Source organism: Gymnoscopelus braueri (assembly GCF_963280865.1).
Source record: "Gymnoscopelus braueri genome assembly, chromosome: 20".
Taxonomy (NCBI): Eukaryota; Metazoa; Chordata; class Actinopteri; order Myctophiformes; family Myctophidae; genus Gymnoscopelus; species Gymnoscopelus braueri.
Window position 1 is genome coordinate 24,739,074 of NC_137622.1, and position 25,960 is coordinate 24,765,033.

Genomic DNA, 25,960 nt, shown 5'->3' on the forward strand with positions numbered 1-25,960 from the left:
GCCAAAGTTTGTACTTTTTCCCCAGTTTAAATGCCATTGACAATGCATTGGGCGCTTAAAGTTAGATATTTCAAAAAAATACAAATCATTTCAAAGTAAAACATCTCAAGGATGCATGTCCACAGTAAGGTGGAATTTTTGAACTGTGAATGGAGTTTCTAGGTGAAAGTGTTTTTTTGAGGTCCCAAAACCTTCCATCGGCCTCCATTATAAATCTCTGAACTTTTAAAGGAGTACAATTCTAAAACTATGAAACATTTCAAAGATTCCTTTTCAGGCAAACATGTCCACATTAAGATGAACATTTTAAAGTTTGAATGGGGGTTCTAGGTGTAAGTATGGCCTCATTATGGCCAAAACTGTTACTTTTCAGCATAAACATTCTAAAATAGCAAAAACAGCAGATGAACAAAAAAACAAGACTCGCGCAACATAATTTGGCAAGACACACCATCTCCGACTCCGGACGCCAACCTGCTTCCGGTCTCCTAAAAAGGCGTCCGCCCACTTCATTCAGATATATCTACGTGAGACGCGAGACTATGCAGATACAGGAAGTAAAACCGGAGATTTGTGTTGCGCGAGTCTTGTTTTTTTTCAAAGAAAAGTACCAAGTACCAAAGTAGAAATGATTTAATGACCCCAGGGGTCCTTGGGGGGGGGGGGGGGGTTCCAGGGGGTCCCCAGCTAAATGCAATATAATAATTCATCTACATAAATACATTATGTAGATTAATTACTGATAGCATTCTTTCTATGTTGGTGGGGAAATTGTGCGTGATGAATCTAAAACTTGCCTTACATTTATAGGAAGGGGCCAAGGGGGGAAACAATAATTGACAATTATGAATTATGAATTCCATAAACTTACAATATCACTGGTGTTCACCGTTCACTTAGGCTACGGGGATGGGAAAAGCCATCTAAAACTTAAAATGCAATCAAAAATCCATAATTCAAGTTGCACAAAGACGTGTCTTTTCAACAGACGTCTCTACCCACTGGGCACACAATACAACAACGCCCAAACGCCGTGCATACGCCGTCCATACGACGTCCGAGTCAGACGTGTGTCGACGTCGTTTCAACGTATTTTTTGCAAAACAGCTGCTGACTGAGGTCTGACTCAGACGTCGTATGGACGGCGTATGCACGGCGTATGGGCGTTGTATTGTGTGTGTCCAGTGGGTAAAGACATATCTGTTGAAAAGACACGTCTTTTACAACTAATGTGTTTTTTATACTTATTATGTTATGTTATATTATATTATATTATATTATATTATATTATATTATATTATATTATATTATATTATATTATATTATATTATATTATAATAAATGATATGACCTCATACAAATTTTTATGTATTATTAATTAACGGGAGCAGTTGGGTGTCTTGCTCAGGGACACCTTTAAATTACAATAACCCTGTGTGTCTGCTTTAATTAGCTGATAAAGCTAATACTAATTAATTAGTAAAACCTTAGCTGGGAAGAGTTCTTTCAGTTATAACCCCCCACCTTTAACTATCAGCAAACAGGGGAGGGACACAGTCCCCCCGATGGTCCTCCGTGTACGCTGATGGCATGGGACTTGAACCTGCAAACTGTCTGTAGCAAAGGCAACTGGTCAAGCGCACGACACCACTGCACCAACGCACCTTTGGGCCCTCAGCAGGTGTCTTCTAGTGGTTTTGACTTGCTTTTTTGTATTTTGGCCTTGAAAAATTCAAAGTGCTACAACATTGAAATAAAGGATGACTGGGATTTGAACATGGAACCTCAATGCGGAGAGTCTGATCTTTAGCCCACGACACCATCTCTCAGTCAGACACATTTTGTCTCTTTGTAGTCTTGAAGCGTTATTTTGTGTTAACCTTCAGTTAGTTAAGTTAAAATACTCAGTATTTAAAGCTTCATTATGTAACTTTCCTGCTCGACCCTGCTTTTGCCTTTGAATGCTCTTTAGTTGTTCTTTTGTAGTTTAGCTTCAAAACTTGACAATGGAAAGTATTAGTACACCATTACTCACTCAATGACTTAGTATTTTTTTTATGTTAACAAATTCACAGCAATTTCATAATCAACTACCGTAGGTCTGGGACTTGAACATGGGGCTATTGTCAATGGCAATGGACATTTAAAGGGAAAAATGTACAAACTTTGGCAGGCTACTAGTATACTTACACCTAGAAACCCCATTCAAACTTTAAAATGTTCATCTTACTGTGAACATGTTTGCCTGAAAACAAATCTTTAAAATGTTTCATAGTTTTAGAAATATACTCCTAAAAGTTTTGGCACCTCAAGAAACACTTTCACCTAGAAACTCCATTCACACATTTTATAATTCATCTTACTGTGGACACAAATGCTTGAACTTTTTACTTTGAAATGTTTTGTAGTTTTTGAGATATTTAACTTTTAAAACGTACATCTGAAAACTTTGGCACCTCGCTGTTCCCTCATACTTTAACCTATAAACTTGATTCACAATTTAAAAATTCCACCTTACTGTGGACATGTATGCTTGAGAATTTTACTTTGAAATAATTTGTAGTTTTTTTAATATTTAACTTTAAGCGCCCAATGCATTGTCAATGGCAATGGCCATAAAGGCGAAAAAAATGTATAGACTTGTGGGAGCCATATTACTCAGATGCCAAGCTTCCTGTGCGGGGATTCAATCCCATGAACTTGTGATCCGAAGTCAAGAGCTCTTCCGAATGAGCTACCCAAGCACACTAAGCTTTGTACATTGACATTACACGAACGTGATGGGTCATTCCCCCAATTAATTAAAGACATTTGGCTCATGCACTTTACAAGTGGGCTTATTGTCAGCAACAGCCAAGAAAACAGGAGTCTATCCCTGTTACAGCACTAGAACCCAGGGAGCCAGATTGCTCATATGCTGATTTACCAGTTCCAGGAGTCGATCGTATGACCTTGCTGTTCAGAGTCAAGAGCTCTTCCAACTGAGCTACCCAGACGCAAGAAACATTACATTGACATTGCATGAACGTGAAGGGTCATTCACCCCCAAATAATTAAAGGAACTTGGCTCATGCGTTTTACTAAAACATTTTTTTTTTAAATTTTTTAGTACTCCAGCATTAGCGCTATTTCAGCAGCCCCCGGACAGAAGGCTACTTGCAATAGTAAAGTTTCTACCCTGTTAGACTAAAGTAGACGTGTGTCTGTGAATATTGCAACTAAACGTTTTCTCAAAAGGTTTGCAATATGTTAGGTTAGATCATTATGCCAATTTTGAAAGGTCATAAAGTGAAGTGTGCATGCACCAATACCAATACCATATGGGGGGTTTGAGAGTAAGTGAATTGACCACACACACAAAAGAAAGAAAGAAAGAAAAGAAAAAAAAACATAATTTTTCAGTGCAGAATTGACTAGACTCAATAAATTACAACCACAATAATCTGTATAAAAGCTTACTTTATGAAGCACAGACTAAATATTCAGTAAATATGTCCTTTACATTGTTCGAGCATCCCATCAAAAATCATATCAGATATACAAACAAAAGAAAATCAATTTCTGACATCAAAGTGCTGAAGCATGTAATTTCTTTAAATAATCAAAACAATGAACACATTTGTTGTTTTCCTCACAATGCTATATTACAACACAGGCCTAGTCTAAAACATTGGGAAACAATGGTTAGCACAACAGCCTAAGAGACTATAAGGGGAGGCCTCCACTTGCAGAACTCACAGGCATGATTCCAGGTTTCCCTGTCGAGTCCCTAAAGGAACTCAGAACTGGTCAGTCACTGTTAGCATCATACCTTATACAAACCAGGGTGTCCAGAACCACACATGACTATTGACATTCTAAATATCTATGGCAGTGGTTCTCAACCTGTGGGGGTCCCCACATGAGGGGGGGGGGTATGATAGTAAAGTTACAATTGAAGGACTTTTAAGACATTTTTAATACCAAATTATTATTTTTTAAGAAATGAAAAAGACCATTACTGCATCAAAAGTTATCAACAAACTATACTATCACAAGTAAGACGCGCGAACGCTGGAAGCGAACGCAGCTCGAAAATATTGTGTATTTACGGACTTGTAATCCCTGTTATTTCACCGTGATGGAGAGAGAACATTGACAGTGTGTGTGTGTGTGTGTGTGTGTGTGTGTGTGTGTGTGTGTGTGTGTGTGTGTGTGTGTCAGAGCATTGTCCAAATTCCTGCACTCTGGCGCACTCGGGTGGCTGCTTACAGGCAGTGCACGCATGTGAGTCATGTCACCCAGGGGCAGGCAGGCAATGAGAGCGTGAGTCACATGGGTGCATGCAGCCAATGAGAGGTGAACACAGACACACAGAGACACAGAGACACAACCCGAGCACGGTTTCATAGTAAGCTCCACTTGCGCGGAGGCGCCTCCTTCCGCTGCGTTCGCAAAAACTGGTCAAACATTGGCCAAATTGTCAAATAATAAGAAAGTTAGAGAGGTAGAAATTGTGAAAATAGATCTACAAGCTCACAACGCCTCGCACTTGTGAGCTTGTAGATCGGCTATTTTCACAATATTTATCTGTGGGAACTGAGTCAAACTAAATGTAACGTCTCAACTCCTACAATTCTAAGAGCTTGTCAGGGTGGGGGGTCCCCAGTTCAAACATGATTCTTTTGTGGGGTCGCGGCCTAAAAAGGTTGAGAACCACTGATCTCCAACACTGCGTATGTCTGTGCTGCCTGATGATGACTACAGGAGGGCCACCGGCTCCATTTATCTACAGTTGTGTCAAGACTATATCAAAGGAAAGAAAATAATACAGAGAAAAGGAAGGAATGGGGGGAGCCGGAAACTGAGAGTTAGGAAGCCACAAAAACAGAGAGGGAGAGGGAAAGAGAGAGAGAGAGGGAGGGGGGGGGGGGTCATGTGTTCAGATGTGACATCAGCAGAACCGATGCCCTCCCCACTTCAAACTGTTTGTTTTCCACACAATCTCTGCACATCTCTACTTTCCAGGAAAAAGGTCAGGCTCATGTTGTACACCTGTTTTGCTTCCATGTTCTCTCAGGTGTTCCTAGAAAACTCATCTGGCCGTTTCTTAGAAAGCACGTCTGTTCTTCTCGTGTTCCTCGTCTCTTTCATGATGCATTGCCTCTGGTAACGCCTACCCTGCTCTCAACACCACCAGTATCCCTTTTCTAACCATTTCCAACGCGTTGTTGGTGCTGCTGATCAGAACTGATTCTCTTCCTTCGTCCTCCAGCTCGCTGTTCGCTTTCTCCAAAATATCTTGGACCATATTAGTACTACTGTTGGGAATGATGGTCAGTTGCACACAGGACATTTTCCAGGATTGTTAAATATTGATAAATACATTGACAATTCATTACAGTTGACCAAGTGTTGCCTTGAGAATTGTTCACTCATAAAGCTAATAAGATTAACATTGTGAGTCGAGGGACTATAGGGTTCAATCTCACTAGTATGAGATACTGAGTTGATGAGATGAGTTGAGCAGTGTTAAACTCTGAAATTGAGTTAAGGTGCTGTAAGCGATACTGTTTTGTTCAAATATTTTTATATAGCTCTATATTCCCATAGTAATCATTGCTATGCAGTGTTTGTTCAGTAACGGGGGTCTCTCGTCTCTCCAGCTCTTTAGTAAAGGATACCAATTTCATCCAATCAGGAGAGAGAACTAATACAGGATATAGCATAGGATAGCATAGGATAAATAAATTAGAAGTGAAACAAAAATGAGCAGACAAAATTGGACCTGGATTTGAAAACTATACAATTGAAGCTGATAAATGGGTTCTGTTACTGAACAAACACTCTATTGCAATGATTACAATGAGAATAGATTTATCTTAAAATATATATATATCACGCACAGCACCTTTAAATTAACACTGATGCTTTACTCTGTATCAGTTGAAAACACAATACTTTTTAGAGAGTTTGGAGTGATAATTGTTAAAGTTGTCTTGTGACAACAGAATACTGGAATGTCATTATCTTTTTCTCGATACAACAAAGAAAATGCCAAATTTGCGATTAACAAAAGGATGGGTCGGGAGGGGGGATAAAGATACAGTAATAATGCACTCTTTGCTCCCTCCAACATGGTGCCTCATCCCTCATAAGAACTTCGTACCTCTTCAAACAAGGCCAAGGGATCTGTCTTTGTCTCAAAATCAGCATAAAATGTGAAGAAGTAGGATTGTTGTACCCCTATAACAGGGTATGGGTACTTTTTGATGCTTGAAAGCCTTTAAGAAACCTACTGTATGTTTAAAATGTTATTGTATGTGCCGTTGTTCAACAGAAAGCCATACTGTTCATTGCTCATCAAACATGCTAATGAGGATCCATGATTTTATTTGGATGATACAATGCTCATTTCATTTTCATTCTATTGCCTCTACAGCTTAGGCCAAGGACAAACAAGTCTCCCCAATTAAAAGCCTCACACTCAAATCTTTTCTGTTCTGTACTTCATCCAAGTCATCAGTAAGCTACTTGAACTACATATTGTTACAGTAAAGATCTTTTCTAGCAGGGCACCAGTCACTGTACTCCTCCGACAGGAGGATATTAAAAATGACACGAGCAGAAATGGTGAAAACAGAACGTGGCACACAGTGCTTTCTTTCACTCAGTCATGTGTTGCCGTCAAGTCAAGCTCAGCGCTCTGTGGAAGAATGCAGACTGGGTGTAAATAAATACATGTATAATAAATGAAGTCAGTGGGAGCTTTCAGTTCAGAGATGTGGCCTTGTGACTAAAAGGCCACAGGTTTGAGTCTCGGGATAGCCTGCATGTGGAAAAGTGAAGGAGTACCGCTCTCCCTCGATGACTGCCGTTGAGGTGTCCTTGAGCAAGGGGAACCGCTCACTGGTCATACGAGTTGACTGATTGCTTCCAGCCCGGTATGAATGTGTTTGAAAGTATAGTGCTGTGAAGCAGGCGTTGCTGGATAAGACCATGCGTGCTCAGCAAATCCTTCCCCTGGATAAATAAAAGGTAAACCAAAACAAAATAAACCTCCAAAATAAAATAAATAAATAAATAGGCTACACACAATAGGGAGGTGATCCTTGCAGGAGTTCATACGAGTTCATACTTGTGAGCGGTCAAGTCCCTTTTTTTCTGCTGTGGCGATGGGACTGATATGTCGTATAGTCTACACACACACACACACACACACACAACACTCCACCATGGTGGACCCTATTCAGGCCTGTGAGCAGTCAAGTGTGCGAAGGTGAGTGAGAGAGGCCTAAATGCTACAGTACCACCTCCACCCCCTGGACCTATCACAACCCGACACCAGCTAGATGGATGGACAAGGACAGAACAGGGCAGGACAGGACAGGACAGTGTCCCCGCGGGGACGCCAGAAGCTTTCCGACGCACACGCGTTGAACCCATTAGTGCCGTGTGAGTGACACAGCAAAAAGTTTCCTCACATTTAGATGGCAATCCAAGCGCTCGTTCTGCTCATATCAAAAGACACATTTCACAAAAGACAATTATATATGTTGGTCTTACTTGCTCTTCAAAATAATACTGATGTTTGATCATGATAATGGATATAATGTGCAATTTATAAAAGGGGAGAAACCTAGGTCAGATGGCCTGGAATCAGGGGAATGTTCTTCATCTAATTGCTCAAGCACAAATTAACCACAAAGGTTGATCAATTCTAGAGAGAATAGTAGTGGTAGTCATTTCTCTTCCTCTATCTACCTGCCTTCGACGCCCATAAGTATGTCTTAAGTCTAAAAGAACAGAGACAGGGGTGTGAAGGTGCCGAGTTTCTTAGGAGCTACAAAAAACTACAACAAAAAAACCCTCTAATGATGCAGAGTCAAGCTATGTTGGCCACTACAGGATAGCAGCTGTCTGTTGTTGTTGTTTATGTTGGTGGGGGTTGATTACTGCCTCCCCCTCCTTTCCCCGCTTTTCAACTCCTCTGTCCCGGGGCAGTGCGTCCTGCAGGCCTCCCATTGAGCCCCCCATGAGTCTGGCTGATAGATGGGGAGGACTGTGTCTTGCGGAGGTATCCCTCGCGGCCGGCCTGGCCTCCCTCTCCCAACAGGCTGCTCATCACATTGGCCTCGATCTTCTCCAGGTCGTCCGTCTCTGCTCGGAGTTTGGCCTGTAGCAGGTTGATGTAGGTCTCATAGCGACTCTTCTGTTAGTGGGGAGAGTGATGAAGAGGTGAACGTTGGAAAGGCAAATGGTGGTGGGGGGGGGGGGTGCATTGTGGTCCAGGAAAGCACATGAAAATGAAACGCTAAAATCATAAAAGTGTAGAAAGACTCTTTGACACGTAACCAAACTAGTAATTAGCTAGTAGAAAACGGGTCACAGAAATGGTGTAAAGCAGTGGTTCTCAAAGTGGGATCCAGGGACCCTCAAGGCTCCTTGAGGGGGTTCCAAATGGACCCTTACAGTTCTACAACTCTGAGATAAATATATGTAACAGTAACAGTACAAATGGAACCAAATAGACCCTTAGGCGCTCTTTACACCAAGCACAGTGACTGTGCACCACACCACAAATATAACAACTATCGTCGTAAACAATATCGTTTGGATCACTTTCAGAGCGATTTTATTGATTGATTGATTGATTGAATACTTTAATAGTCAGAAATGTAAACAGCACGAGGTACAGTCAGACATTTAGGGGAACTCGTTTCCATTGTGGTCCTATAATGACTTAATGACCTATACAGTATGAACCATAGAAACATTGACAGCCAATCAAAATCCCTCAGAAGGACATCTGGGATGCAATCGGTCTCACCTACCACCAGGAGGATTTGTTATTACGGAGATAAGGAGACGATTATGAATAGCTAACGCTAGCTGATAGGCAAGCCGGCATCACCTCAGGTAAGCTACAACTATCTCCCCTCCTAAAGGTCATTTCAGACGGGAAGCGGCCGACGCGCCTATTTAATTCATTTTCGATTTGGGACGCGCGGAGAAGTTGAGGGGCGGTGAGGCGAGCGGGCGCTGTCCCGTGAAATTCTCGCGCTCGTTTGTGCACGCACGCGTGGGCGGCAAGAGCTGGATTGTGGCGAGCTTTTCTTTTCCCCGCACCGCGCAGGAGGACAAAACAACAATGATCGCGGCGCGATCTCCGCTGATCCGAGCGGTAACGCCCGCGTCCACCACTCCCAGTCTGCGAAGACCTTTACAAGTAATAAATCAGTCAGATTATCCACATATCCTATTGCATGCGTCTTTCAGAGATCTCTCTCTCTCTCTCTCTCTTCCACCCTCCGCGTGGGCTCTGACACAGCTGGACTGTGCAGTGCGTGTTTGATGCCACTGTTCACAGAACGTTATCGTTCATTAGTGTGGACTGACACTCGCATAATTATTTGTAGTGCTTGGTGTGTAAATGGCCCTTTACAGGTCCATTTGGTTCCATTTGTACACTCTCAGAGCTATGGGGGTGAAATATATGAAATAAAAACATTTTGAGAACCACCGGTATAAAGGCACGACAATGTGTGCTGCTGCTTGGTCTACGGCCTCGTACCTCGTACGTGAGGTAATGCTCCTTGAGACGGGACTCCTCCCACTCCTGGCTCTTGGGGTCAGGCGTGTTTTTCCGGTGATCCTCCAGCTCCAGGCTCATCTGCTTCAGTTTGCCCTCGTGACTTTGCAGCTGCCCCTCCTGAGCAAAAAGAAAAACAGGAGGACGACCCCAAAGCAGATTGTAAGTGGACCCAGTTCAAATTCTGATTAGGGCTGCAAGTATCGATAACTTTTTTTTATTAATCAACTGATTGTATACGTATCTCAATGAGTGAATGAATCGATTAACCACTTAAAGTGTTACTTAATATTTCGTTGCACAATGGTGTCATGCAAAGATTTTGAAAATAGCAGATCTACAAGCTCACAATATGTCGCCTTGTGAACCTGTAGACCTGCTATTTTCACAATTGGTTATTTTCACTATTCTATTTACCAAAATAGGGATAGATTATTAATAAAACATTTTATTATTTTAATATTGTTTATTCTTTATATGTGTGTAGTGTGTGTGTGTGTGTGTGTGTGTGTGTGTGTGTGTGTGTGTGTGTGTGTGTGTGTGTGTGTGTGTGTGTGTGTGTGTGTGTGTGTGTGCGCCCATAAATGGAGTTGGTACAATGTATGTTCAGGAGGAAGACTACGCCTTCAAATAATGAGATTGTTCCTGACCTTGCCCCTCACACTACTCCCATGATCTATTCCTATTCCTAGTTCACTCCCTAGATTACAAGCTTGATCGATCACCATGGTAACCTAGCCAACTCCTCCCTCGACTTATCTGCCCTGGTAACCGATCATAGCTCCACCTCTGCCACTCACCATGGCACCGATGCCATGGTAACCGTTAGCTCTCCACCTGAACTCCACCCCTTCTACCAATAAGTGAGGGTATTTAAACCTGCCAGGTCCGCCTGCCACTCGTGCATTGTTCTTCGTACCCCTCCCTCCCTTCCCTTTCCTTCAGTAATCTCTGATCTGTCCTAGTTTTCCAGGTTCCAGATGGGGGTCTCACTTGTGTGTGCTGATGCTACCGCACACATAAGTGAGCGGTAGCGTGTGCACAGATGTCCACAGATGACGCCTAGATGGATGCCTATCTTCTCAGACCCCAAGCCAAATACTGAGGGTCTCCACCCCCCTGGAGCCACATGGCTATGCCTCCCCCTCAGGGCTTCGTCCTTCCTCCCCCTCAGGGCTTCGCCCTTCATCCCCCTTCATCTCCACTCCCACATCCTCACTCCTCCCTCCCTCATCTCCTTCCCTTCCTCACTACCCTCCTTCCCTCCATCTCCATCCATGCATAACCAATCCTTTTTCCCGAAAGGTCCATCTCCTTCTTTTCTAAATAAAGAACGTTAAACGATGTTTGGTTTGAAGGCGTGGTCTGTACTCGTGAACTACAGTACTGTATATAGTACCTGATTGAGTCTAGTGCTGGAGGAGGGTAGGAGCGGCCGACAGAACTTCTTCATGGAGCCAATGGCAGCGGGGAAGGCCGGGGCAGAGAACAGCGCAGCAACCAGGTTGATCCGAAAGATCCAGGACAGCATCTCCTCCTCACTCCTACCGAGGCACATCAAATGTGTTTTACATGCACAGGAAGAAAGAACTCCATCATAACAAAAAACAAATGTATAATGTAAATGTAAAATGTATGTATGTTATTAACCCTGGTGTTCCTATTTTGGGCAAATCTTGAAAATGTGTCAACATTTTTCAAAATATATCTAAAAAAGGTTTATTACATATTATTACATTTTCAGAAATATCAGAGCTACTGATAAGACTGTAGACTGGCTTTTTCACTATTTGTTATACAATGAAGTATACTGGGTTCAAGTGGGTAAGAAAAGGGAACAGACAAGAGAGAAAACAAGATGAGTGGGACAGAGAGTCAAACATTGTGACTCACTGTGGATTCTCAGCAACATCTGATATATGCCTTTATTTTTTTACTTGCTTTTGAAGATGGATTCATGTCAGTTTTTGAAGACTGACTGACATTACCGAAACATATGTACAGTGCATATAAGACATGGCGAAATAGAACTCTCCACATCTTTCTTGTGTTGAGGAGTGACTCACGGTGCCTGCAGCAGGAACACTCTCCAGTCTGATGTCTTCAGCTTCATCACGTTGGCTCTCTTGCTATAGTCGGTGGCACGTGTGGCTAAGGCATGGTGGGTGCGCACAGCGTTCTTCAGATCCACCTCCGACACGTCTGCGTCTGGCTTGTACTCATCCTGAAGGAGGACAGGATTTAGGTGAGGTCGTGAGGTTATGAAGATACAGTATTATGCCAATAGTTCTCAAACCTCATGTGAAGGACCTTGAATGGGTAGTGTATGTTCTATATTATTGTATGGGACCACCAAGATTTGTGTTGTTAAAATATTTCCAAAATACTTCTTGTTCACTTTGAGAACCACCCACTGATATATTCAAGAAGAGACAAGCATTTATTTGTCGTAGCCATCACGGTGCAGATGGATGACCAAGGTTAATGAAATCAAGAAAAGGTAACTATTTGCTGACACCTGCTGTAGGGTGTTTTTTTTATTATTATAAAAAGAAAAACATTTAAAAATAGTGAAAATAGCTGGCGTGTTGTGAGCTTGCAGATCTGCTATTTCCACTACTTTGGTGCGACACTCTTGTATGATGAAGTAGGACATTAATTTACAAACAAAAACATAAAAAGTGTTTCATTGACCATTTTGGCTTGTTGGCTTTCCAAACTTCTGAGAACTGCCCATCTGGTCAACTGCTTTCTCTTGCATGTTATCTGGGTGAATGAACAGTATCTCATAGCAGGAAATAGTTATACACTCTCTTTGGAGATGCATGCTATGAAGTGTTCTCTCTTTGTAGGACATTAACGCCATGAACCCTAGCGTCCCTATTCTGGGCATGTCCTATTAGGCGAACATTTGGCAAAAATAGGTGAACTTTCACAGTGAATAGCAGATTTACAAGCTCACAGCATGTCGAGTTGTGTTGTGAGATTATAGATCAAGAGGAGGGGAACAAGTATAGAACTCTGGAGGACCCTGGTCAACAAAGTGTATAGGGTTAAGTGGTTAATTTACAGAGACTGAGCTCAGCAATACCAGGGTGGGCGAGAGGAGCCAAACATTACCCGTCTGAGGTATTAAAAGCTTTGCTCTTGCTTGATCCGTCATCAAGCATGTACATATTTGATGACTCAAAATCATTCTATTTTCCACAAGCAGCTTATTATGCAATTTTATTCTGAAGGCTCTCAGTGGTCAATACCACTGTTCAACCAGCAGAGGGAGACAAACAAATGTCTTTCCCACACACACTCACACTCACATGCACTCTCACCCACAAGCACGCACATGCATGCATGCACGCACGCGAAGCTACTAGCAACTGCTGCGCTGCTTTCGCTGTCACTGCGGTGGTGGATGTGTGTTTCTATAGCAACGGTACCTTCTGGAGATACAAGATCATTCCCTTCAGAACCGCATAGAACTTCTTCCAGCCACGCCGACCCCGTGGGGCTGAAAGAGAGACAGAGGGAGAGAGGGGGGGGGGGGTAAGAAAGACACAATGTGAGAAGGAGCGAGAGATGATGTCATATTAAGGGAGGGTGTTGGGGAAAGAGAGATAGACAGAGTGAAATAGAGAGACGGGGGGAGTGAGAAGATAAACAGAGGGGTGAGTCAGTGAGAGGCAGAGGGAGAAAGAGAGAGAGAGAGAGAGAGAAAGACAGAACGAGAAACAGAGAGAGGTTGTATGTAACACATACTACAACCATGTTAGTATATCTGAAAGTGTGTGTGTGTGTGTGCGTGTGTGTGTGTGTGTGTGTGTGTGTGTGTGTGTGTGTGTGTGTGTGTGTGTGTGTGTGTGTGTGTGTGTGTGTGTGTGTGTGTGTGTGTGCGTGCTCTCACTGCGTTTGCCGTCCATGTCTGCGTGGCTCTTTCGGGTGAGGACTCCATGTTTGTAGGTGACAGCGTTCAGGAGGATGGGGATGGTGATGAAAGGGTTATTGCCATCCGTTACCCTGGCAATGCGCTTATTCCCGCCCTCACACTGCTCCTCCACCAGCTCTGACAGACTCTTCCTCAGCTCCTCTTCCTCACTGTAACACACACACACACACACACACACACACACACACACACACACACACACACACACACACACACACACACACACACACACACACACACACACACACACACATTCGCAGATAGCCGAAGTTAGCATAAATTCATGATGAATCACCTCATCACCTGCGATGTAAAAAGGTAAAAGATACTCACACTGCCCATTCAAGCTTCTCATTTTTTATGGAGTTGTACAACACCTGTGGACAAGCAAGAAAAAAACACTTAACCACTTACACTCTACTGTATATACTTAGTTGACGGGGGGAGGGGTCAAGTATAGACTCATACTTGACCCCTGAATGTTTGCTTATTAGGACATGCCCCTAATAGGTACGCTCGGCGTAATGTCTGTCATTCTGAAACTACCAGTTTTAGGAGTATTTATTTTTTTTCACTAGAAAGGCATCATGCAAATAAGATCAGTTGTTGTTTGCTGTACGCTGTACATCGAGTGCTGTACCTTTAATAAGTCTTTGGGGAAGTCTTTGCCGTTGTTGAGGCCGTCCAGATTACTGATGAACTGCTGACAAGACATTTTCTTCCCAATATTCTGAGGAGAGGTAGAAAATAACCAAAAGATTATTAGGCAAAGAAAATGGTAGAGAAGAGAGAGAGAAAGGAAATGTGAGAGAGACCGAGAGAGACGAGGGAAAGAGATGAAGGGAAATAAATACATTAGGCCCAAGAGTTAAAAACTTTTAACCTCTATCCCAGTGGATCAGATTTGGACTTTGGGTAGTTCAAAACGCCAAATCAGGATTGGGATCATCTTGTTTCTTTCAATAGAAGTGTTGTGTACTTGGAAAATAGTATAATTCATAATTATATATTTAAGAAATGGCTCTAAATTGCTATACAGTCTGTCACCCTTTTGTTGTTCTTCATATCCACTAGATGGAGATAGATAGGATTAAAGAACCGTCTGCTAATCCCGGTAAATTTGAAAAATCTGCATATGGATCAGAGCAGTTCTCGCATAGCCAGACTTTCAGATAGCTTTGCCCACTGAAGAGGCGGAGTAGGCTGAACTGTGAAGCGTCTGGTGATGAGAGACTAGGATCGGAGTAATCCTATCCTGAATTGCTTTGAAATACCGGGACAAAATGTAGTTAGATTGTCTGATCCTGGATCACCCCCATCACATAGGGATTAAAAGTTTTGAATTGATTAGAGGTAATAAAATATTTATCTTTGGAATCAATGCATTTTGTGACTGTGGAGCATGCGATGCAAATGCAATGCAATGTTGGATTATCAATGCGGCAGCAACATGAAGTCTGTGTTCCTCCACTGGGTGGCAGAATTAAGCAGCTAATACATTACACTGGACAGTTTCAAACATAGCTTTGTCTTGTTACTGGCTCAATCATGTAAGCCATGTTTGGCTAATAAAGAGTGGAATTGACCAGTACTGCTACAGAAAATGGGACATTAAAAGAACCTAATTATTTTAGCCCATTTTCTCTTAAATAACAAACAACTAGCCAGTGAATAGAATGTGTGCCTTTAGGATCACAAAGTACACAATCTAGTAAAAGCACATTTAGCAAGATGGAACCATGACTGGGCTCACAACAGACGTGCTGTGGCACACAAATCCGACAGATAATCAAACTAATAACGATACTTTAAATGAAAACTGCTACTCAGCTTGGTACTGCAAAACATGAGTCTTATACACCATTGTCTTTGTACCGCTGTTTAATCGCAATAACTGAAATCCATTACCTTATCCTAACACCTTAACATACACTATAACTCTCTGCATCGACCAAAATACTCATGCATTCAAAATTATTGAATTGGAATCTGTTTTCTCATCATCAGTCTGTGTATAAAAATAAGCATGTGATGAAGTTGCTTTGCTGCCTGACATGTTGACACGTGGTCTCTTTTAGCTTTGAGGGAAATTCCCAGACACAAAATCAGACACAACATCGCAGGCCCAATATCCAGTACTCTGCATTAGTGGTTCATCCTTTACTTCAAACCCAGTATTCCGCTATTCTGATGCTATTTTCAGAGCTCACACAGATACACCCCTGCTAAGAACAGATGTAGGATGAAGGCCATGGCCTAGTATGTTAGTACAACAAGCATACTCACCACCTGCAGGGACAGGGACAGACCAAAGGACCAATTATGTTTAGCAGGGGTTTGGGGGGGCGGGGGGGGGGGGTTGAAAGAGAGCCGAAGCAGTGGAAAAAGAGAGAAAAAAGGGGAAGGAAACTTATTAGAAGGGAAGGTTCTCCACTAGAAGCAGACTGAAGACTAGAAGTGTGACTGTGAGTGGAGGGTTATGCCTGATTTTAAGCCTGATTTATGCTTCACCAACAAAGTGCTGTGCAGCATGTCGCTCTACAGACACAATGCATTTTCAGCTGAAGACGGACATTTAACGTTTCAGTTTTCTGCAGAAAATGATTTAATTTTTGTCGAGTGACACGTCACACAACACCTTGTTGCTAATGCTAAAGCATGAATCAGGATTTAGAGGAGCTTAAAGGGATATTTCACTTTCATAAAAACTTTGGGTCATTTTATCGTCTACTCAGGCTTTTGTGAGCCCCCCAGACCGTTTTTAAGTTGCTTGATTCAGTATTTAGATATTTGATATTCATTTAATCAGACACGCCCCCTTCCTATACAAACCCATTATAACTTAACTCGATTTATCAAAATTCCGTCCTTGGTTCTGGTGACTCACCCTGACCTCCTAATACGCGAGGGGGCCGTGTTTTTTCGATTACTTTTTTCATTTATTTTATTTAACATTTTTATTGTATTTAATTGTTTTCATTTAAAAATAAATATTAAAAATAAATGAAAAAAGTTATAAAAAAAACACGCCCCCTCGCGTATTAGGAGGGCAGGGTGAGTCACCAGAACCAAGGACGGGGTTTTTTGATGAATCGAACATGTTAAAAATGGAGTTTGAAGTTATAATGGGTTTGTATAGGAAGGGGGCGTTTCTGATTAAATGAATATGAAATATCTAAATACTGAATCAAGCAACTTAAAAATGGTCTGGGGGGCTCACAAAAGCCTGTGTAGACGATAAAATTACCCAAAGTTTTTTTGAAAGTGAATTATCCCTTTAACAGGGTGGTCAAGGGCACTGGTTCGCAATGTGGGGTCTAGGGACTCCCAGGGGTCTTTGAGGAGGTTCCAGGGGGTCCCCAGCTAAATGACTGATAGTTAGGAACCAAATGGAACCTTACAGGACTGTAACACCGAGAGTGTGAAACTGGAAACTTGGTGGAGCCCAAACAGATCCCTTGTGGGTTCGTTTGGATTTGTATACTCAAGAGTTAAATTGTCACTGAGGATTTTACAGTGCAGATTGAGAGCTTAAAATCAATCAATAAGTCCACAGCCTAGTGCACATCAAACTGGGGGTCCTTGAAAGTAAAACGGTTGAGAATCAATGGTCTAGGGAACGCATGAGGCAGGATCAGAGACACTGATGGAGTCGTGTCTTCTTCTATCTAGACCACAAGCGCTCCAGTTTTAAAGAAATGAACGGATGAGAGTAATAGAGGAGAGGAGAGACAGAAACAGGTCAGAAAGTAGGCCGGGATAAAGAGTGGGAGCGAGAAAGAGAGATAGGGAAAGACGAGGGAGCGTGCAGTGTATAAACACAGAGAGAAAGAGGCAGAGGGAGACCAGAGCAAAAGGGAAAGCGAGGCAAAGACACAGATAAGATACAGAAACCATGTATGAGACAGAGATAGACAGACGATACTGAAACAAGACAGACGGAGAAATCAAACACTACCTTTCTTACTTATTCTATAGATCTTTTACAATTACCGCAAACAAATTAATGAATTTGGGAAAGAAATACAAAGAAAATGTTAAAAATAGCACAGTTAGTAAGATTAGTAGAACATTTTCTGTGCGATGTCAGCTAAATACTATAAATCCCTATCGACCATATTCAAAGGGAGACCATTTTGCTCTCAGGGGTCCAGGTGTTGTCAACATCCCCCCCCCCCTTCCCCACCCCCACCACCACCGGGTATCACATAAGAGCAGAAATGGCCACCATGTGAATATGGCCAATGCAACAGAAAACGTAGTAAAGGCAGTCCATACGTGTCCATGTAGGTCAGTGTTCAGCAGCATAAGGGCACAGGTTAATGTGTGGGCTCCATCTGTAATAGAACAATGAACGAATGAAGGTTAGGGTCGACTGCTGCTCTGCCACACATGCACGCATCGCATACACACATGCACTTTATTATTTCTTTATTATTTTCTAGTTCGTGTTGTGGGAATTAGTTTGTTGACATATCACCCTGAGACACATATACTATTATATATTTTTAAACTCCTCATCACCATCATCATCCTCTCCGCCCTGACCTTCATACGTTGGCATCTGTGGGTTGCAGTGACAGAAGCGATTGGAGAAATGCACAAGGATCCTCTCTCTCTCCTGGGTTTCTCCCATCAGTGGGAAGGCCTTCAAGAAGGATCTGTCATGTGCAAGAGGGACACCACAATGTCAACAAGAAGTCGGGGGAACATTTTCACAACACACATCTTGAATCACAATGTTTGCAGAGCAAGGGCACCTTTGTCAAACGGCTATTGAATTATTTTGAGAAAAACCTGAATGGCCAGACGTGCTCTTTTTTTGTTTTGTTTTTAACTTTGGCAGGAAGTCATGCATTCCGAGGAATGCTGTTATCAAGCCTGCATGTTCTTTACCTGTGCATCTACGATTTGGTATTGAGGAACAATTCCACCCATGCATAGGTGAGGAACAGTTCTGGGACAAACGTGGACCATAATGGAAACAAGCCCTTGGGGCTTTTTGATGCTATGCTTTTAGCGTCAATCAATCAACAGTGTTACTAAGTAATGCGTTACTAAGTAACGTGTTACTAACGGCTCTACTTTTTTGCAGTAACTAGCAGTGTAACGAATCACTCTTTCCAGTTAAAAAATGCTCACCTCCCAATCTCACGGCAGACACTCTAAGTGAAGTCAAACGGCATCACCCCCCAAAAGGCATCAAATTAGATTCTAAAATAATAATAATCAACGTTATCTTTTGATGATGCTAGTTACATCATGTACAGTCAGTGACAAACTTCACTGCTGTCAAGGAACATGGAACCGCGTGCAGCACGACAACTCAACTGGAACAGAGCTAAAATGCCATATGAAAAGCAAATGCTACAAACCACGCACGTCTGTGTCGTAAGACACTGCATTACCTCAGAGCCCGATCTAACGACAGTCCAGAGAAGTCGAAGAAACTCAGATACTCCGATGCCACCAGCTGGCTGAAGTCATTACTGTACGACAGATGGATAAGAGAGAGAGAGAGAGACAGATAGAAGAGAGAGAGAGAGAGAGAGAGAGAGAGAGAGAGAGAGAGAGAGAGAGAGAGAGAGAGAGAGAGAGAGAGAGAGATGCAGCATCAGCACATTAAAACAACATAGAATAATACATAAGGATGTGCAGAAACGCATTAGACTTAACTTGATGTGACAGCATGTGGTTGTGCATGTCCTACTTGAGCATCAAGTATTTTAAGTTACATCAGCTCCTCTGTTGCTGTCTACACACAAATGTACATGTCTGCATATATATTTTTATTTTCCCTGCCTGTTCCCTGTCAGGCTTGATCAATACACCTGTCCGTGCATGTGTGTGTGTGTGTGTGTGCGCGCGTGTGCGTGTGCGTGTGTGTGTGTGTGTGTGTGTGTTTGCTTGCTCAAGCTCACTTCTTGCCCAGGTGTCTGGCCACGTCACAGCGTTTGAAGCCCTCGTGGTGGTAAAGGCGTTTGGCCAGCCTCTTGGCGGCGTCGCAGTCTGCTCTGCAGCCGTTGGCCAGTGTGTCTGTGCTGCCCCGCCGCTCCAATCGCTCCAGGCTGCCCAGAACTGACTCCTCGGAGTCCGACAGTACGTCTGTGAGGTTGGCATCGCTGGACAGGAGAACACACACACACACATACATACAGGTCTTCAGGTTAATAGTGAATACATCTGTCTGTTGTTACACACAGAACGCAGCGTACAGTACACAGCGAGAGTCATTCCTAACACACTGCAAGCAAGTGAAGGACCAGCTGCGTTTACCAGCCCTGAGCATCGGTGAACGGAGTGTGTGAAATTTCGCTTGTTTGCTTGAAAGATGGGTTTCAAGGACGGGGTAGGGAAAGTAGTTGAAATACACAACAGAGCTGTGACAACACTGCTCTTTCAAGAGAAAATAACAATTGACTACAGAATTACTTTAATGACTATTACAATATCACTATTCATGAGGGGGTTCCATAAAATGTTTCCACCTGGATTTGCCATCTCCAACAGTGTTGACATAGAGTAGTCAAATACAGAGTCACAGCTGGTGGGACATTTGTCAGAACTTGTATTCAGATTCAGTAAGAGCTAATCTCAGCCTCTCTTCTAGTCTGCAGTCCCACAACGACATTAGACGGCGTAGATTTATCGGGCCAATTTGTGTCGCATTCTCACCTCGAGTTCGCTCTCTCGTTGTACGTTAGGAATGGGTGTAAGAAGAAAACTCAATTACTAGAGAATATAATATACATAAACGCCAATACAGAAGCTCATTAAAAGTCAAATGACTTTCAAGTGACTTCAGATGTTACTGGCCTGATTTCATTGCCACTGAATAACCTACATTATTACTGCAATGGCTGTAGAAGGTCCCACTTCATAAAATTCAACTATAATTTTACCCACCCAGCTCTCTTCAATTAATGTGTCTCGGTGACGGATTCCATGTAAAGTGAGTTATTTTGACTCAGAGTTTCTGAGTTGCGCAAGCTGTTACAATCATTCACCATAGAATATATCGTAAATTACACTGAAGATCAATACAATGTAGGCCTACGGCTGACTATGTGGGGTATTTTACAGTGCAATTAAATGTATTCCAAATGGGCACAGTGATATGATGTCAAGCGATGTTTCCTTTCTAGGTCTCATCTAATCACTTAGCTAATCTAATTATAAGGCCTCGCTCTATAGAAAAGGGCTGCATATCTCCATAGCAGTGGCCTTAATACATCTAACCTACCCAACCCATTGGATCACATGACAGAACACCATAATAGCACATAAAAAAATCCTGTGTTCATTTATGCATTTGTCTTACAACTCAGAGATAACTTATCTGAGAGATAACTTATCTGAGTTAAGTGAATAATTACTTTATGATTATGACTATTATCATTATTATTTACTATATGCTTTATTAGATCTATCATGTAAAGCCGCGACCACATTTGTGTAAAATGCTGATTCTGATAACTCTGAAAAACAATAAAAAGACAAATTATTAAAAATGAATAATTACTGTGTACATAGTATCTGAACATTTCCAGCATTTGAACAGAACACTAAACACCTGTGTCTGACATTTGTATTGCGAAATAGCAGTTAATAAGAAAATGGAACTGAAGTCATTTCTCCAAGGAACTGCATGTTTGCTTCCCCTCTGTGAAAACGTCACTTTAGGCATCTGTCTATCTGTGCATCTGTGTGATACCGTCAGCATTCCCCACAGATGATTCATGTCGTTTTTTGAACAATCTGATTAGGTCAATTGCGTTAAGCGTCCCAAATTCAATACACAGCGCTGTGTCATAGGGGTGATGTGCTGGTTACCGTGGATACAGCGGAAGCTGGGCGAAGTCTGGCCTGAGCTGAGGAAGACACACTGGGGAACTGGGGAGTATGAACGGTTTGGATGGGAATAAACAATAAAAAAAACACTGTCCTGTGTATCCTGCTTAAACTAAACTAAAAGGTGAATAATATGCACAGACATGTGTGTGCTGTATATACACACAGTAAGACACAATCTCAGCACACAGGCATAGACATAAAATCGTCCAAATGCCTGAAAGATATACTGTAAGGTGCATGGCATGCACAATTGAACAATGCACACACACATGCATGAGCCTATGGTAAACCATCAAAACAATATCCAGCTGCTGACTGTTTTCACTGGAATTGCTTTCGCTTGTCTAACCGAATTAAGTCAGTACACACACAAGAGTGAGAGAGAGAAAGACCTTATAAATCATTCAAAATATCAGTCACAGTGCTAAAACATTGCCAGGCTTTCCGATGCAGTCTGTGAATGACAGAACCTGCACGCATGCGCACGTGTGGACACACACACACACATGTACGCAGGCACAAACACAAACATACGCACTGAGAGGAAGAGAGGGAGTTTAAAAGAGAGTGACAGAAGACCAAGAGAGACAGATGTCTGTCTCTCTTGGTCTCATCATCAAATCATTAAATATTCAACATAGGCCTATTGTGTGTGGGTACTACCTTGTTATGGGTCAAGTGACAGACAGTAAAACCACTCTTATTTATCTCAAACCATGGTCCCCAGGCCATGTATTCTGTGTGTGTGTGTGTGTGTGTGTGTGTGTGTGTGTGTGTGTGTGTGTGTGTGTGTGTGTGTGCGTGTGTGTGTGCGTGTGTTTATACTTGTGTGAGAGAGCATGATGCAGCATGTCAGTGACTAATACTAATCTTCATGATTTTGTCCCATCCACACCCACAAGGAGTGCCTGCAATCAAGAGGTGTGTGTGTGTGTGTGTGTGTGTGTGTGTGTGTGTGTGTGTGTGTGTGTGTGTGTGTGTGTGTGTGTGTGTGTGTGTGTGTGTGTGTGTCAGAGAGAGACAGGGAGGGAGAGAGAGAGAGAGAGAGAGAGAGAGAGAGAGAGAGAGAGAGAGAGAGAGAGAGAGAGAGAGAGAGAGAGAGAGAGAGAGAGAGAGAGAGAGAGAGAGAGAGAGAGAGAGAGAGAGAGAGAGAGAGAGAGAATAATACCGTCAAGTCCATCTGCTGAGGCTTGCAGTTGTGCAGTACATAACCTTATTGCAAGCACAAACGTTGTTGCAATAAGGGATTTACAACTATATAACAATGTCAACCCCAACCTCTCTACTCGAACACAATTCTACAGAGCTTTGAATGGATTTGTCTGTCATATCAACTTACTTAGCCTATGACTTAACACAAAATCTGTCCCCTGAAATACAAATAGCTGAAAAACAAGTTATAGTCTACTTTTCAAAGCACTGTTGAAAGAGAGGGTCACTCGCTGTGGCCTCAGGAGGTGGCTAAAGTGTATTAAGCCTCGGATTGTGCCAAGCCCCTGATATTAATCGCAACGTGACACCTTGTAAGCTTGTAGATCTGCTATTTTCACTATACATATATTTTGAAATAATCGCTAATTATTCGTAATCGAGGCAATAGTTTGAAATTATCGCGATAATCAGTTGAAGTCATATCGACCGGCCCTAATTTAAGGGCAAGAGCACAACCTTCATCGTCTCTGTCCGTCTAGAGACCAGTGGTTCTCCAAGTGGGGTCCGGGGACCCCCAGGGGTCCTTGGCGTGGTTCCAGGGGGTCCCCAGCAAAAGTAGCTAATATATAGCAATAGCATCACAATAGTTTTAACCACTTTATCTATTTAAATGTTGGCTATTAAAAAATATTAAAAAACTTTAGTGTGCGTTAGCCTATAGTCCCTCTTGTGTCGGACTGCGAGCTTCTGCTACTTTAGAAAAATATCTAAAATGTTTGGAAAATGTTTAATAATTTTTGGGAGTGTTGGGCGGGAGGAGTAGGACAAGGCCTCTATGTCCTCCTGGTTGGGGCTCCTCGCTGGCAGGTGAATCAGTAGGATACGACAGCACTGACAACACAGAAATGTGTGTGGGGAGGAATCAATTGGCATAATGACTAAATTGAGGGAAAAGGGGGGTAAAAAGCTAATAAATAAAATAAATCTTCTCTTATAGGGGTCCCTGGCACAAAACCTTTCCAGATGGGGGGGGGGGGTCTGTGGCCAAATATATATCAATTTGGGGGTCCTTGACTTGAAAAAGTTGGAGAACCACACTGTACACTGATCCATCAATCACACAGCAACTTGCCTGTCATTCACACTGGCAAACTTTACATGGTTCGTGTTAGACAGAAATACACAGTAAAAATGTCAATTTAACAAGTCAGACTGGTTACATTTGTCGTACACTCTCAGAGTTACAAATGTATAAATTAGATGGTTTTACTGTGAATGGCGAAACCGAGGAACGTCAGTTACTCAAATATTATTGTTAAATACCGTAGTTATTTTAATGATTTTACAAGAGCTACTGCTAATTCATCTACCTGGTAATAGATCGAACACATAATGTTGCAGTCATAAAGTAGTATGTATAGGCTTATAGTGTCACAAGTCACTTGTGGTTTGTTCTTGTTTTTTTTGTCATACTGTTCAATTACTATTATTTTTGAGAGCCAGTAAGTCACACTGCAGGTCTAGTACTTTTAAAAAGGGTCAAAGCAAAGGTTGGCTATTGTGGCTATTATGACTGATTGGTGGCTATTATTTCACAATATTTCCAGCCTATTAGAAATCAAATGCAGAGACAGATAGTCATTCTTTCAGGAGACTGATGTAACAAGTGCCAGTCAGGAGGTTGAGGCTAAAGCTAAACAAACATGACACTTTTAATGACAATGGGATAAGTAGGCCTAGGCAGACACTTTGACAAAGCTGCTTTTAGAGCACACTTATTTGTTTGTTTTGTTTGTTTGTTTGTTTGTTTGCTTTGCTTGCTTGCTTTGTCAGGTTTCCACATCTTTATTCATTGGCTAGGTAGCCTACTATGCTCACCAGAATTGTTTAGGATTCAATTAGGAGCACCCACCCTTCTGATATCAAATTTATTATAAAGAGTTCCAGTTAGTAATCCCATTTATCAGAAATTAACATAAAATAATGTATAGTAGTTTTCCAGTACGAAATGTAGGGATGATTAGTATCTCCTTTAGTTACACCCAGAGTGCTTCAGATAGATATAGCCTATAAAACACATGGATTTCAGAATATGTTCTGAGCTAATAAGCCTCTCATATAAAAAGATAAGGTAACATGAGGTGAAATTGTTGAATAGTTCGAGGTGGTTTTGAACAGTGGTGGAAAAGTACTCAATTTTTTTAACTTAAGTTAAAGTAGCAATATTGCAATGTAGAAATACTCTGTTAGAAGTAAAAGTCCGGAATTCAAAGTGTATTTGAGTAAAAGTACAAAAGTATTGGCATCAAAATATACTTAAAGTATCAAAAGTAAAAGTACTCATTATACTCCCATTTCAAGTTTTCAAATGTATAAAAATCTTTAGAAAATAGCAGCTCTACAAGCCCACATATCCCCCACGCATTGTGTGCTTGTAGATCTGTTATTTTCAAATGGCCGAAATGTATATACAGTAGGACTGAAGTGGTGATGAATGTATGTTTTGTAATAATAATCAAAATCTACAAAATAACTAGTAACTAAAGTTTTCAAATAATTTGTAGTAGAGTAAAAAGAATACCTCAAAATTGTACTTAAATACAGTACTTGAGTACATGTACTTAGTTACAGTGGTTACTACACCACTGTCTACAGCCTACACAGTATACACACACTACTACTTGACAATAATACAATGTTGCCACGCAGCACAACTTTTAGTTCCCACCCCATCCATAGCGACGTTAAACAACTGAAACTTCACGAAAAAAAATATCAAACTTACAGCAGCTGCAGCAGAAAGTCAAAATGGACATCATATTCCTGCTTCCACATCGTCGCTCCCCCAGCTTCTAACCGAGGAGGAACTGATCGGTGGTCCGGAGACACAGACAGCTTCATCATTCCACACTATAATAGTCGCGATATAATCGGTCAAATCCACGTCGGTTTTTGTTGTGATCCAATAATACGACTAATATCAGTCATCAGTCACACCACGGGACGGGATCGCTTTATTCCACCAGACGTTTCATCATGGTTGTATTATTTCCTCCAGTGAATTATTTCGCTCCCTTGATGTTTCTTGGAGGGTCGGACGTTCTAAAAACCCACCACCACCAGACCAGTCCCACTAGAGAGGATCAAGCGTTGCCATGTCCGCGTATTATAAGCGGACTTTGGGCTAGTTTTTCTTTAAAGTTGCTTGTAAATATTGGTGGTGCTGGTGGTTGCGGTTTTTTTTGGGGGGGGGGGGCTTGTTTCTAAAGTGTTTGCTTATTTGGGCTTGTTTCCTAATGTTGTTGAAACCAGTGTTTCTGAAACATTTTCAAATCAAGGTCACCCAAATTAATATGTATTTGTCTGCGGACCCGGCCTCATCTGAACATATTTTATGCCAGGGAGGCAGGGACCCACCCACATACAAGATTTGTGTTGTC

At 42.0% G+C, this 25,960-nt stretch overlaps 1 protein-coding gene across 1 annotated transcript in view; it reads right to left on the reverse strand.

The window, feature by feature from the left end:
* Positions 1-3,502: 3,502 nt before the first annotated feature.
* Positions 3,503-25,960, reverse strand: part of psd2 (pleckstrin and Sec7 domain containing 2) — a 50,322-nt gene continuing 27,864 nt past the window's right edge. Inside the window, exons 5-16 of the mRNA XM_080415568.1 lie at positions 19,436-19,636; positions 18,923-19,003; positions 18,039-18,175; positions 17,793-17,851; positions 14,155-14,244; positions 13,848-13,891; positions 13,473-13,663; positions 13,009-13,079; positions 11,638-11,795; positions 10,971-11,115; positions 9,554-9,691; positions 3,503-8,191 (exon numbers count right to left, since the gene is read on the reverse strand). Of these exons, the coding sequence (XP_080271694.1) occupies positions 7,961-8,191; positions 9,554-9,691; positions 10,971-11,115; positions 11,638-11,795; positions 13,009-13,079; positions 13,473-13,663; positions 13,848-13,891; positions 14,155-14,244; positions 17,793-17,851; positions 18,039-18,175; positions 18,923-19,003; positions 19,436-19,636 (1,546 nt within the window). The 3' untranslated portion in view covers positions 3,503-7,960. The remainder of the gene's footprint in view (positions 8,192-9,553; positions 9,692-10,970; positions 11,116-11,637; positions 11,796-13,008; positions 13,080-13,472; positions 13,664-13,847; positions 13,892-14,154; positions 14,245-17,792; positions 17,852-18,038; positions 18,176-18,922; positions 19,004-19,435; positions 19,637-25,960) is intronic.